We start from the raw sequence: 12,528 nt of genomic DNA on the forward strand, positions 1-12,528 counted from the left end.
TTCTGAACTGAATCAATGAAAGAAACATGACCCATGCTGTGTATAGCATGAAGTGATGTTTCAAGGAAATCTGCCTTTTAAATGCTATTCCTGAAAGTGATGTGTAAAAAAAAAAAAAAAAAAAAAAAAAAAAAAGGAAATCCAACACGTATAAGGTTAGAAAATGTTTTTTCACATGAGTGTAATGTTGAGCAGAGCAGTAGGAAAATGCAAAAAAGGCTTTTGGGATCTGAGCGTGCTGACTGAGATGAACTGATTCAGCTTTGGGCAACAGGCTACTACCTTCAGTGTCCAAAACCATTAGTGATTCCTGTACTACTAAAGCTGTGCTCCAGGGTACCCATTTCCTTGCATTAATGTCTACTTTCCACAACAGCGACACCTCCGCTAAAACAGACGAAACACGGAGAGCGAGAAAGATAGCACACTGGCATGCCAGAAACATTTAAAAGAACAATTTATTATCAAGAACAAGGATATCAAACAAGACAGAGAAAGAAAAAAAAAGTTCATTTTATCGGTTATGTGCTCACAGCAAAGAGAAAATGTTGAAGAATGTTCCATCTTGCCGTAATTGTGTAAAAGCAGTTAATATCCAGTCAGCAGAAACTAGAGAATTCTAGAAACTGAGAGGCTTTAAATGTCAGTTCTTTAAAATGTCTGCCTCTTTTGAGTACTATTTATGTATTGGTGGTTTATTATTGCCAGTTGAAGGTGCGCTTAACCAGCCTGAAGAAGGTTCTGTTGTGTTCCTGCAGGTAAGAACGCAGTTGTTGGAGCACGGTACCGTTGACCACCGGGTGCGGGCGTCCCTTCGACTCGTGCAGACATCGCTCTCGACCGTCACTTCGAATACAGTAAAATCCTTTCGTCTGATTGAAGTAGAAGTTGGAGGCGACTATCCTGGGAGGCAAGTTGAGGAAGCGCTCCACTTTTTGAAGTTCTGGCAACGGGTCATGAATGAGCAAATCCCCATCCACGATATGAATCTGTTCCAGGGGGAAATGCCGCAGCCAGTTGCGCATGTGGATGTCGTACAAGCTCCTCTGAATGGCCTTGTAGCGGGTGTTCAGGGCGCCGTTTCGTACCAGGAGGTTCTCGATGGCTTGGACTGGTTTGTGGTTCTCCAGACGGTTGAAGTACACCTGCGTGTAGTCCGAGACCACCCGCTCGGCCGGGTCACGTAAAATCAGGAGCAGCTTCATGGAGGAGTTCATCGCGCAGATGCGTTCGGGTGCAAGAGTCGACGTGAAGTATCCTGGGGTCTTCTCGACTGTAATCTGGTGCGGGTACGAGTAGGGCATCAGATCTCTGTACCACTCCAAGCCTTTGGCGTAGTTCTCATCCCAGTCGAAGAAATGCACCTCAGTTGCGGCGGCGGCAACCTCGGGGTGGATGTCGAGCATTTCCAGCAGGGCCCTCGTACCGCCTTTACGCACCCCGATTATAATGCTATGCGGGGGTCTTTTGCTAGTCCCTGGCGGAGGAGACAAGGCCACATCTTCGTCGGTGTTAAGATCTATTCTGTCTAAAATAACACCTGCCTGAGGGGCAGCAAACGTTTGGAGCGCGAAAAGAAAGGCGGATGCCAGGAAGCACGCCATGCTGATTGACGGGAAGGTGGCGGGTTGAGAAAAGGAACTTTGTGATTTAGCTGTAAACCAGATCGGGCTTTCTTGGCTCAGTAGTAACAAGAGCAGCGGAAAGTGCTGGTTTTGTCGGCCATGGAATTTTAACAGCAGGAGAAGAAATTACAGGCAGTCCACAGCACATCTGTAGGGTAAAAAAAAGAAGAGAGAGAGAAAAGAGAAAAGCTTTTAGATTTGACGTATGCGGTGTGGGATGAATGTCTGCATTATATGGAACTGGCACCTTCCTCGTTCCCCTGAAAATGCAATCCAGCCCTAAATACAATCCATGTCTTCTGTAAGTGTATCATCTCCAAAAGGATGATATCTATTCATCTTTCTCTGAGCCTCCTTCATCATCCTTCATCCAATCTTCTTTCTCTTCTCACTGTATCAAGCGGGTTTTCTATTGATTCTGTAATTTCTCCCGTTGAAAAATGGCTAACAATGCAGCTCGTTAGGAAGCATAACTGAGGTATGCAAGAGTGGCTGAAGGCCAGTAGGCCCGCTGAGTGCTTTGTCTTCCTTTACCAGGCCAGAATCTATACTCCAATCAATACCCCCCTTAGATTGCCTTCATATCAATGCTGCATGGATATATAAAGACACATTTAGTGGAGGGAATCAGATGAGTTCCCACTTGTAGGTGACTTTGATTTCCTATAAATGCCAAGACAAATCAATGGTAGGGCATCATAATCCAGCAAACATATTGAACTTTTGATTTCTGGCATTAAATCAGATTAATTATACTGCTGAGAACCCATATAAACCACGGGAAAGTAAAATAATGGAATATCTTTGTTTTATTATTATTTTTGGAATTTGTGAACGTACCATAAAATCCCGTGTATAATACGCCGCCCAAATTATCCCTTAAAAATAATTTCTCCCCCCCTCTGTGCTCATGTACTGATTTGCAGGCATCCTTTATTATACTGGCCCAATTTTTTTTGGGGGGGAGGGGCCAAAGGCATCCATTTCATTAAATGTGCTGTAGTTTTAGAGCGATTTATATTTTTGACAATTCAATGATTGATAATTCTTTTGGGGGATATCAAAAATGCTTGTTTTTTATTCTCGAACAAAAGTGAAACAAGTTTGTTGTTTGCTGCTAATGTTAAAATTCACTCATTTGTTTGTTGTACTTTGTCCTGCACTCCCCAAAACGTATTTATATATTTTTATTTAATGTTTTTTTTTTTTATGATAGCACATACAGAAGGCTTTGATACAGCTTCTGACATGAAGAGGTCGCTTAAAGCAATGGTAGTTATTACAAAAACGGCCAACAGGTGGCAGCAGAGTATAAGAGATCAGTCAGGGCCATGTTGCAACAAGCTCTTTTTGCCAGTGTGTTCAACAGCTTTGTGAATAACGATAAAACTTAGCTATATTCTAATGCTAATTTCTGCAAAACGGAAACAGATACAAATATATATATATTTTTTATCCTGATGAAAGAAGAGACTCAAGTCTTTCTTTTGGTAGGTTCCATGTTAAAATAGCAAAAGAACACAATATTCTGTGGACCTTGCAAAATCAATTAAAATCCAGTAAAACAGATGAGAGTGAAGGGGGTTGCTTCGGTGAAAATGGCTGGGAGTGAATGAGTTAATAATATGAACAAATAAAGATTAAAACATACCAATAAAGTGTAATTACTTTTAAATCAAGGTTACAAACTATGCGTTTAAGGTTGTTCAAAGAATTTTTAAAAATCATGTTTTCCTAAATAATCAATGATCAACTGGCTTTAATTTTTAGATAATCAATATTATTTACTTAAATTTCAACTGTGCGTAGCAGCACATTAATTTGCTCTTGGAAACATTAGAAAGAAAGATGTCAAATCAGTCTCTCCCCATAAATTTGAATGTGATTGACGTAAGGCCCGCACAACAGTAGCAATTTTGCAGGCCTTAGCAGCACATTTGAGTAAGCCTGGTGGTAAAACGTCAACAGTAGGAACGCAACTTGTGAGGCTGTCAGCACCAGTGTGCGGAGTCATTTATTTTGTCTATTAAACTGCTTTTGAAAAGTAATCCGATGGCTCTTGCTGCTAGCTAGCAACTACCAGCTAATGTTGGAAAGGCTAACGCTGGAGCCAGTGCTGAATGCTGGCAATAATGTAGCAATAAACATTAAATATCATGCTGGAATGTAAGCATGTCTTTAACATCTAGGTAGCGGTAAACTTCTATACAATTTTATTTTTATGGATGATGGATTATTGTTATTAATTTTTATGAACGTGTGAATAGTACAGTGGGACGATTTTGTATTATTTTTTTAAGGGGAAAAAATGCATCTTATTCACAATATTTTACGGTATATACAGAGTGATTTGAAATCCATTCACAAAAAGAAGCTATGTTTTCAGAAGGCATCTTGAGGAAAATCAGCCTGGAGAGTTGTTGCTGACACAGTGCTAGTCAAAACAAAAGCGTCAAGCTTTGCAAACAAAGCAGCAAAGGTCCTGGTAAGATCGTTTTCACAAACAAAGATAGTGCCTGCATGGGAAAAAAAAAATTCTGAAACCTCTGCACATCTGATTGTTCTATGCCAAATAGTTTACTGGGGAAAATGTACAAATGTTATATTTTTGTATCTTATACTGCAGTTAAAGTTCGAAGGTAGATGTGAGTTCAAATTGTATGTCACACGCGTCAAAAGTATGAAAATAAATGTCTTCCAAGGAAGTTAGTCTACAGCCCTGGGAGATCATAAAATGTATTGTAAATTTTAAACGAAGTTTAAAAATTCATGGCATTTAAAAATGTGATGTTTTTAAACCTTGCAAAGAGATCCTCACTGTGTGCGTGTGTGTGCGTGTGTTTCCTCCCCATCAATTAATAATTAGGAACTGCACTAATACATGCAAAAAAAAACAATAACAATGACTGTTTCTGATATTGCTTGTTTTTGCCTTCTTGGCATACAATACAAAACAGTAATGTTATCATATTAATGAGATTGGAATAAATTTGATCAAAATAATTTCAAAGGCTTTTTTTTTTTTTAATTAATCTTAATTTAATTAATCTTTTTCATCAGCAAAGTCTGTGTTTATTCCAAATATTAGCTATTATAATTGTGTATCATCTCCAGAAAAAAAATAAAAATAAAATAAAAATATATAAAAATAATTGTGTATCATATATGAATATTATGTGGCATAATTAAGATAATAATATGGGATTTTTTCTTTAAAGTAACAACTCAAATCATTTGAAAGGAACACAGTTTCACACAATGCCACCAAAGGCCATTCTCTTACATAATGTAATTTTTTATTTATTTTTTTCCTCCAGAAAACCCCCCAAAACATAATAGAATTTTTTTTAACAAAACAAAGGTGTAACTCATGCATTCACTTTCCACATGGCCTCGGTGTAGTTCTGGCCCCAAGAGGTGGACTCAGGAGAGCCATCCCACCCTTACAGAACCAGTGGGAGTACAGTGAGGCCTTTATGCGCTGTGACAGGCACTCCTGCCTGTCAGCCATTCCATGGCCAAGAGATGCCAACTCCGATGCTAACAGCTCAGCAGCTTCACAAGCTTGCTGTCTCATCCAATCGCACTCGTCTCACAGAACACCACCACCTGGAAGGCGCCATTGTTTCACACAACACCGTCCCTCACTGCTTTAATCAGCACGTGATGCGTATCTCTTGATTCTCACATGACCTCTGACAGCCATACTGTCTGGCAGATCACTTAACTAAAGTCTATTTCTACTGAACACATGTGGGCCAGCGGGAGGACGCCAAACACGCATACCCTCGAGTGAGATAGAGCGCACTGTGTCTATGTGGCAGTGATACTGCAACCTTTAAAAATGTATTCTGTTACAGTAACAAGTTAAAAATGTAGCTGGTATTGTAAGTACCATATTATTAACTCATTCACTGCCATTGACGGCTATAAACGTAAAAAATTCATTTAAACTATTTCTATTAGTTTAACATTTCCCCCCCCCCTCACACTTTTGTTAACAAGAGTATGAAAACCTATAATTTTTTTATTGTACATTTAGAATAGATATAACATTTGTGATTAATCGTGAGTTAACTAGTGAAGTCATGCGATTAATTATGATTAAAAAATTGTATTGTCTGATGCCCCAAATTTTTAATTATCTTTTCTTTTCTTTTTTTAATTCATTCACTGCCATTGACGGCTATAAACGTCGAAAATTCATTTAAACTATTTCTATTAGTTTAACATTTTCTTCCCCACTTTTGTTAACAAGAGTATGAAAACCTAGATTTTTTTTATTGTACATTTAGAATAGATATAAAATTTGTGATTAATCGTGAGTTAACTAGTGAAGTCATGCGATTAATTATGATAAAAAAAAATATTGCCTGATGCCCCAAATTTTTAATTATCTTTTCTTTTCTTTTTTTAATTCATTCACTGCCATTGACGGCTATAAACGTCGAAAATTCATTTAAACTATTTCTATTAGTTTAACATTCCCCCCCTCCACTATTGTTAACAAGAGTATGAAAACCTATAATTTTTTTATTGTACATTTAGAATAGATATAACATTTGTGATTAATCGTGAGTTAACTAGTGAAGTCATGCGATTAATTATGATTAAAAAATTGTATTGTCTGATGCCCCAAATTTTTAATTATCTTTTCTTTTCTTTTTTTAATTCATTCACTGCCATTGACGGCTATAAACGTCGAAAATTCATTTAAACTATTTCTATTAGTTTAACATTTTCTTCCCCACTTTTGTTAACAAGAGTATGAAAACCTAGATTTTTTTTATTGTACATTTAGAATAGATATAAAATTTGTGATTAATCGTGAGTTAACTAGTGAAGTCATGCGATTAATTATGATAAAAAAAAATATTGCCTGATGCCCCAAATTTTTAATGATCTTTTCTTTTCTTTTTTTAATTCATTCACTGCCATTGACGGCTATAAACGTCGAAAATTCATTTAAACTATTTCTATTAGTTTAACATTCCCCCCCCCCCCCACTATTGTTAACAAGAGTATGAAAACCTATAATTTTTTTATTGTACATTTAGAACAGATAGAAAATTTGTGATTAATCGTGAGTTAACTAGTGAAGTCATGCGATTAATTATGATTAAAAAATTGTATTGTCTGATGCCCCAAATTTTTAATTATCTTTTCTTTTCTTTTTTTAATTCATTCACTGCCATTGACGGCGATAAACGTCAAAAATTAATTTGAACTATTTCTATTAATTTTAATTTTTCCCCCCACTTTTGTTAACAAGAGTATTACAACCTAGAATTTTTTTTATAGTACATTTAAAACAGATATAAAATTTGTGGCTAATTGTGAGTTAACTAGTGAAATCTTGCGATTAATTACGATTAAACATTTTAATTGCCTGACGCCCCAAATTTGTAATAAACTTGGTTGGTTAAACTTGCATCAGATTTTATTGACCCATGCACATTTTTTTGAGGAGTGTGAAAACTTGCAAAGCACTGTACATTATCAATCTTAAAACTATATTTGAAATTAGAGGTCAATGGCCATTTCAAGCCTGTCATTATCCCAGGTATCAAGTACAGTGGAACCTCGGAGTTTGAACCTCTCGGAACTCGTACAATTCGGACTTCAACCCAAAAATCGGAGTAAAAAATGCCATTTTGATTTTTCCACGACAAATTTCTTCGCCATGGACCGAAAGAAAGACAACAGTGCCAGTGGCAGCAAAGAAAGACATACAGTGCTATGAACCACAGTGGAATTAGGAAGGAGAATATCGCGCCGTTGTAACTACCGTGACTACTTCTGTAAATACTGGCACGAGGACCCCCCCCTTAGCTGTTCAACAACGTGCCTGACGTTAAACAACGCACGCAAGGACCGCGTAGTAGTCTAACAATATGCCCAATGTAAAATACACAAACTCCGCACTGAATTAAAGCTAGCATTAACATAGCATTTATCATCCACTGATGCCATCACACCACAACAAAAAAGCAAAGTTATTTTTTATTGTTTAAACACTGTACAGGGTATAAATGTAAAAAAAAAAAAACATAAATAGAAATTTTCTGTTTTTGGAGCTTGGGAACGGATTAATTGCATTTACATTATTTCCTATGGGGAAAAATGTTTCGGAGGTTGAACAATTCAGACTTTGAACACTTCGTAGGAACGAATTATATTCCAACTCCGAGGTACCACTGTATACAGTTATTTAATGTTATTTAATGGCTTATTTTGCCGTCGCTACAATTGCAGCTAGTTCAGTAACCACCAAAAATATAAACTGGGATATCACTTCATCACATATGAGGTGTGTCTTTACAATGCATGGCTACCTGACAAAAACTTGATGTACTATGGTGGCGTTGGTTTATAAAGCCAAAGGGCCAATATAAAGCTCCAGCCTACAGAAATGAGCATTCCAGACTTCAAATGTCCCCTGGGACTCATTTTCAAGAAGCAGTTTTCAGTTTTTATGCCCAACATATCGGGAATAAACCACCAGAGAACCGAAGATCTGCTGCAGTTATCAGTTTTTACATTTTTTGTTTACCACTTGCTTTTTATTAAATCACCTTTGAGTCTGCACTACTGCCACGTTTTATGTGCGTTATTGTCTTTTGCTAGCTTTTATATTCTATATAACTATTTAGTTATTGCTGTACATCTTTTTTTATGCTATTTTTTTATATAGCCTTTGGATTTTTTTTTTTTGTTTATCCATTACTTTTGCTTTAGTGTAAATCATATATTTGGTCCAATACTTTGTGTGTGTTTTTTTTTGGGGGAGAGTCTCATATTTGGTCCAATACTAATAATGTGTATATTTCTGAAATGCGTCATCAACCAAGACCCAATCCCAGCATTGACAAATGATCAAGCTATCTATATGGTCATTTATATAATTAAAATAGAGTTTTTTTTAAGTATACATTTCCAGTGCTTAAGGCATACAGTCCTGCTCACCATTATTGGCAGCCATGAAGGTAAAGTACATAATGTGGAATATCTTCTAAAAAAAATGAATCAAGTAAAACAACCTGGACAAACCACAATTCTTTTCGGCAATGCAAATGTGTGTTCCATTCACCCCCTCAATGACTGAAATACACATTCTACAATGCACATACGGATTATATCATAAGAGTTACAGTACATTATATAGAGTATGCCATTACTATGATAACGATGCTTTGTTTTGATGTTTATTGTTATTGGGTGTAGTTTGCATAACTGCATTGGATACTGAATGGTGTCGCTATTATTTGGTCACATTATTTTACTGCATGAGAATTTAACCCTGGAGAACCCACGGGGTCAAATTTGGTCCTTATAAATTCTGCTACTCAAATAACAAATACCTATTTATTATTATTTTTTTTTTACAAATTTAACTTCAAAAGTCCAGAGTGCCACTTCTGTTCCCTGCATGGGGCCATCTAGTGGATGAATATTGCACTTACATGAGCCAGAGTGGTGGTGACAAGATGGCTGGCAACATGCTGTTTTGTTGAGCTGGAAATCAATCCAAACAAAACCAACTTCTCAGCAAACCATCAGATGGTAAAATTGTTTTTTTTTATTAATCTATTTCATATCATGTTGCAGAATGCCTAGGAGTATGTTTTATATATATATTTTGATAAATTAGCAACTCTGAGCTAGTTCAAAAAACAAGGGTTAAAATTGAAAAAAAAACCCATATATTTTGGTGTTCAGTGAACTTATAGCAGTCATTTAATGTATAATTCATAATTTTCCAAAGAAGAAAATGGTTCTTGGGTTCTCCAGGGTTAAAATACAAGAAGCACCTGTCAGATTATGATGCAGTATTTGTGTTTTACTGGCATATTTCTTTATACAACTCTTGCATGCATGTATTTATTTTTATTTCATCTCTAATTATCCGGGTAAAATGTTTGATCAATCAATCTGATTCCTATTCATCAATGTGGTCCCCCTCGTCATCCCTGAATCCTATTTTATTTTCCAGAATAGGAACGTTATTCAAGAGCTGAATGCAACTAATTGTCCTCTTCCACTTGAGTTGATGATTGTAACTCAGCAGAGCGATATTGGCTCATTTTTATGAAGGCTTTAAAAAATTGTCTGCCACCAGAGTAAAAGGTCAGACTAAAAAGGCCAGTCTTTAGATGTGCACTATTCATTATATCTCAGCAGACGTAAGAGGAAGGCTCCGCAGGTTTACTGCGCCGCGGGAGGGTGTGTTCTGTCTAATTAACCCAAACAGCAGGCACTATACATTTTCAGAACAAACCCTCTTTCATATTCCACTGAACCTCCTGCCACGAAGTGTAGCAAACAGCAGTTATTGTACAGCGCGGTCTTGTTTCTTTAATTGGTGCTCATTAAGAGTGTTACTACAAAATAATTACAACAACAAAGAGCCTTGATTACAAAGAGGTATGTTTTTGCTCTATTGACATGAGTGAAAGTTAGAATGATTGATTATTGTTACAGTTTGTGTATGAATTTTAAAACAGGGGCAGGGATAAGCTGCTTTATCTTTGACATGCTTCCATTATATCTGATACCGGCACCTTCATTTTATTTTAGCTCCCCCATTTTTTTTTTTTTTACCAAGCTCTCAATTAGGAGCACAATATATTTTGCACCCACGCATAGCCAATGTATGAACTGTGCTCCCACATACTGCATGAGTTTTCATTTAGATGTATTCAATGTATGAAGGATTCTTTATTTTTCTCATTATAAAGTTTAACATGTTCATGTTTACATTTGTTACCAGGGGTAAATAATAAATAGATAACTTTAACCCTGGAGAACCCACGGGGTCAAATTTGGCCCCTATAAATTCTGCTACTCAAATAACAAATACCTTTTTTTTTGTTCTTGTTTCCATTGGCCAAAGTGTGTTTGTACATTCAAAATCCAGTTCTAAAATGCAACAAATAAAACAAAAAAATTCTATTGTTCAAAGTAGCTTTGTATTTGATTGATTATTTTCTTAAATTCTAAATAGTTTACTGACAGTTTTTGTTATTCTGATTTTTCGAAATGATACCCCCAAATCCCAAAAGAGTCAAATTTCGCCCTAATCCTAAATTAGGGAATAAAGGGTTAAAATGGAAAAAAACATATATTTTGGTGTTCAGTGAACTTATAGCAGTCATTTAATGTATAATTCATAATTTTCCAAAGAAGAAAAGGGTTCTTGGGTTCTCCAGGGTTAAAAAAAAAAAGACCTAAACTTAAATGTGTTAAGCACTGACAACCCAAATGCATCCATTAGAATGCACAACCTTTCAAAGCAACACCTTGACCTCCCTCCATAATTACAGCCTTGCTAAAAGGCCTGCCACACAGTGAAGGATTAATGGCTGTGTCCTAGCCAGCTGCACTGTTTACTGGTATTAAAAGACATTTTGTGGTTCATACATTGAAGCAAATTGCCACATTCAGTCACCAGGCTGGTGAGGAAAAACAGCAACAAAGCACATCTTTTCGCTTGTTCAGGTTTCTTTCATAGCAGAATAGCAGCACTGTGTTCAACTTGAAAGGGGGAAAGCGTTTGAGTTCCTAGGACCATAGAGCATGTGCAGACAAAAAAAAATAATGGCTGTTGTCAAGCTAACAAGTAAAGTCAACAAACATGTCGAGGACAGGAGAGAACATAATTCTTCAATTCGTTTACGCTAATCCAGAGCCACCTAGAGGATGACTTTCACATTTTACGTAGGAGGACCAAGATGAAAAAAGAAAAAAAACTCTGAGCAAAGAGCCCCTGCAAATAAGAAACTTATTATCTTGCATTCAAAAAAAGGCATGCATTATCAACATCCGGTACATGACAAAAAAACTGCTTCAATTTTGTGATTAGTCCCCGACTAGGACCTAAAACTTGACAACAATTGGGTACCAACAAAAGTAGAAACAAAAATAACCCAATTTTTCTCCCTCATCTTCCTTCGCCCTTCCTTATGCTTCCCTTTTTCCTCTCTAAGGAATTCCGGGCGCTAATTAGTGAACCGCCAGGCTTTCCATTCTGTTGGTCATTGTTTTGATTTTTTCACGTTTACTTTCTTCTTTGGACGGGTTGTGACTGCGAAGATACATTTCTTGTGTGTTTTTACATACTTGGCCAATAAAGATTGCAATTAGAGGGCAGCTTGGTGTCATCTATTCACTTAATGTTAACCATTTGGACCACCGTATTTTAACAAAAATATTTTTATTTTTGAAAAATACTATTATTTATTATTGGGCTTTTTTTTTTTTTTTTACTAAAATTATTCTCTAACAGTTGATGACTTGAAAATTTTGCTGATTTGCAAAGACTATTCATAAATGCCAGAGAAAGACATCATTTGCATAATAATTTGGAACACGGTGTATAGACAAATTTTGAGTCCCCAATCAAACTCGCGCATCTTTTATCGAATTAGGGAGGAAGCCAGAGTAAACAGACAGCTGTCCTTTGGAAATTCGAACCCTGAACCTCAGAACAGTGAGGCACTAAAGTCTCCCTTCCCGCCTGTATTAGACTTATTTTGTTTACATTTCATCTTGGTAAGTTTCAAGTTCATATACAATGCAATTTCAACCTTGAATGAAAAACAATTCTGCTATTGTGACCAAATTGATTCCAGACGCATTTTAAGTTGTCACAGTGAGAGGGGACTCCCCCCCCCCCCCCCCCCCCTTTGGAGAGGAATTACACCTCCACTTCAATGCAAAGTATTATCTGACTGTTCCAGGATGAGCAAATGGATCCAACAATCACCTGATCTGCATCCACATGTGAGAAGAGGCCCTTGTGAACGTGGAAGAGGAGCTAATCTGTCATTTAACTTCTAGAGACACACGTGGCCCAATAAGCTAATTATAGTGTTTTATCAGAGATCTGCTAAATGCTGAGTTA

The 12,528-nt window shown here is 36.7% G+C and overlaps 1 protein-coding gene across 3 annotated transcripts in view; it reads right to left on the minus strand.

The window, feature by feature from the left end:
* Positions 1 to 442: 442 nt before the first annotated feature.
* hs3st1l1 (heparan sulfate (glucosamine) 3-O-sulfotransferase 1-like1) overlaps positions 443 to 12,528 on the minus strand; it is a 31,416-nt gene continuing 19,330 nt past the window's right edge. For all 3 annotated transcript variants that reach the window (XM_077581551.1, XM_077581553.1, XM_077581552.1), the window contains exon 2: positions 443 to 1,773. In XM_077581551.1, coding sequence (XP_077437677.1) covers positions 699 to 1,604 — 906 coding nt within the window. In that variant the 5' untranslated portion in view covers positions 1,605 to 1,773 and the 3' untranslated portion in view covers positions 443 to 698. The remainder of the gene's footprint in view (positions 1,774 to 12,528) is intronic.

This window comes from Vanacampus margaritifer, chromosome 12 (genome assembly GCF_051991255.1).
Source record: "Vanacampus margaritifer isolate UIUO_Vmar chromosome 12, RoL_Vmar_1.0, whole genome shotgun sequence".
NCBI lineage: Eukaryota > Metazoa > Chordata > Actinopteri > Syngnathiformes > Syngnathidae > Vanacampus > Vanacampus margaritifer.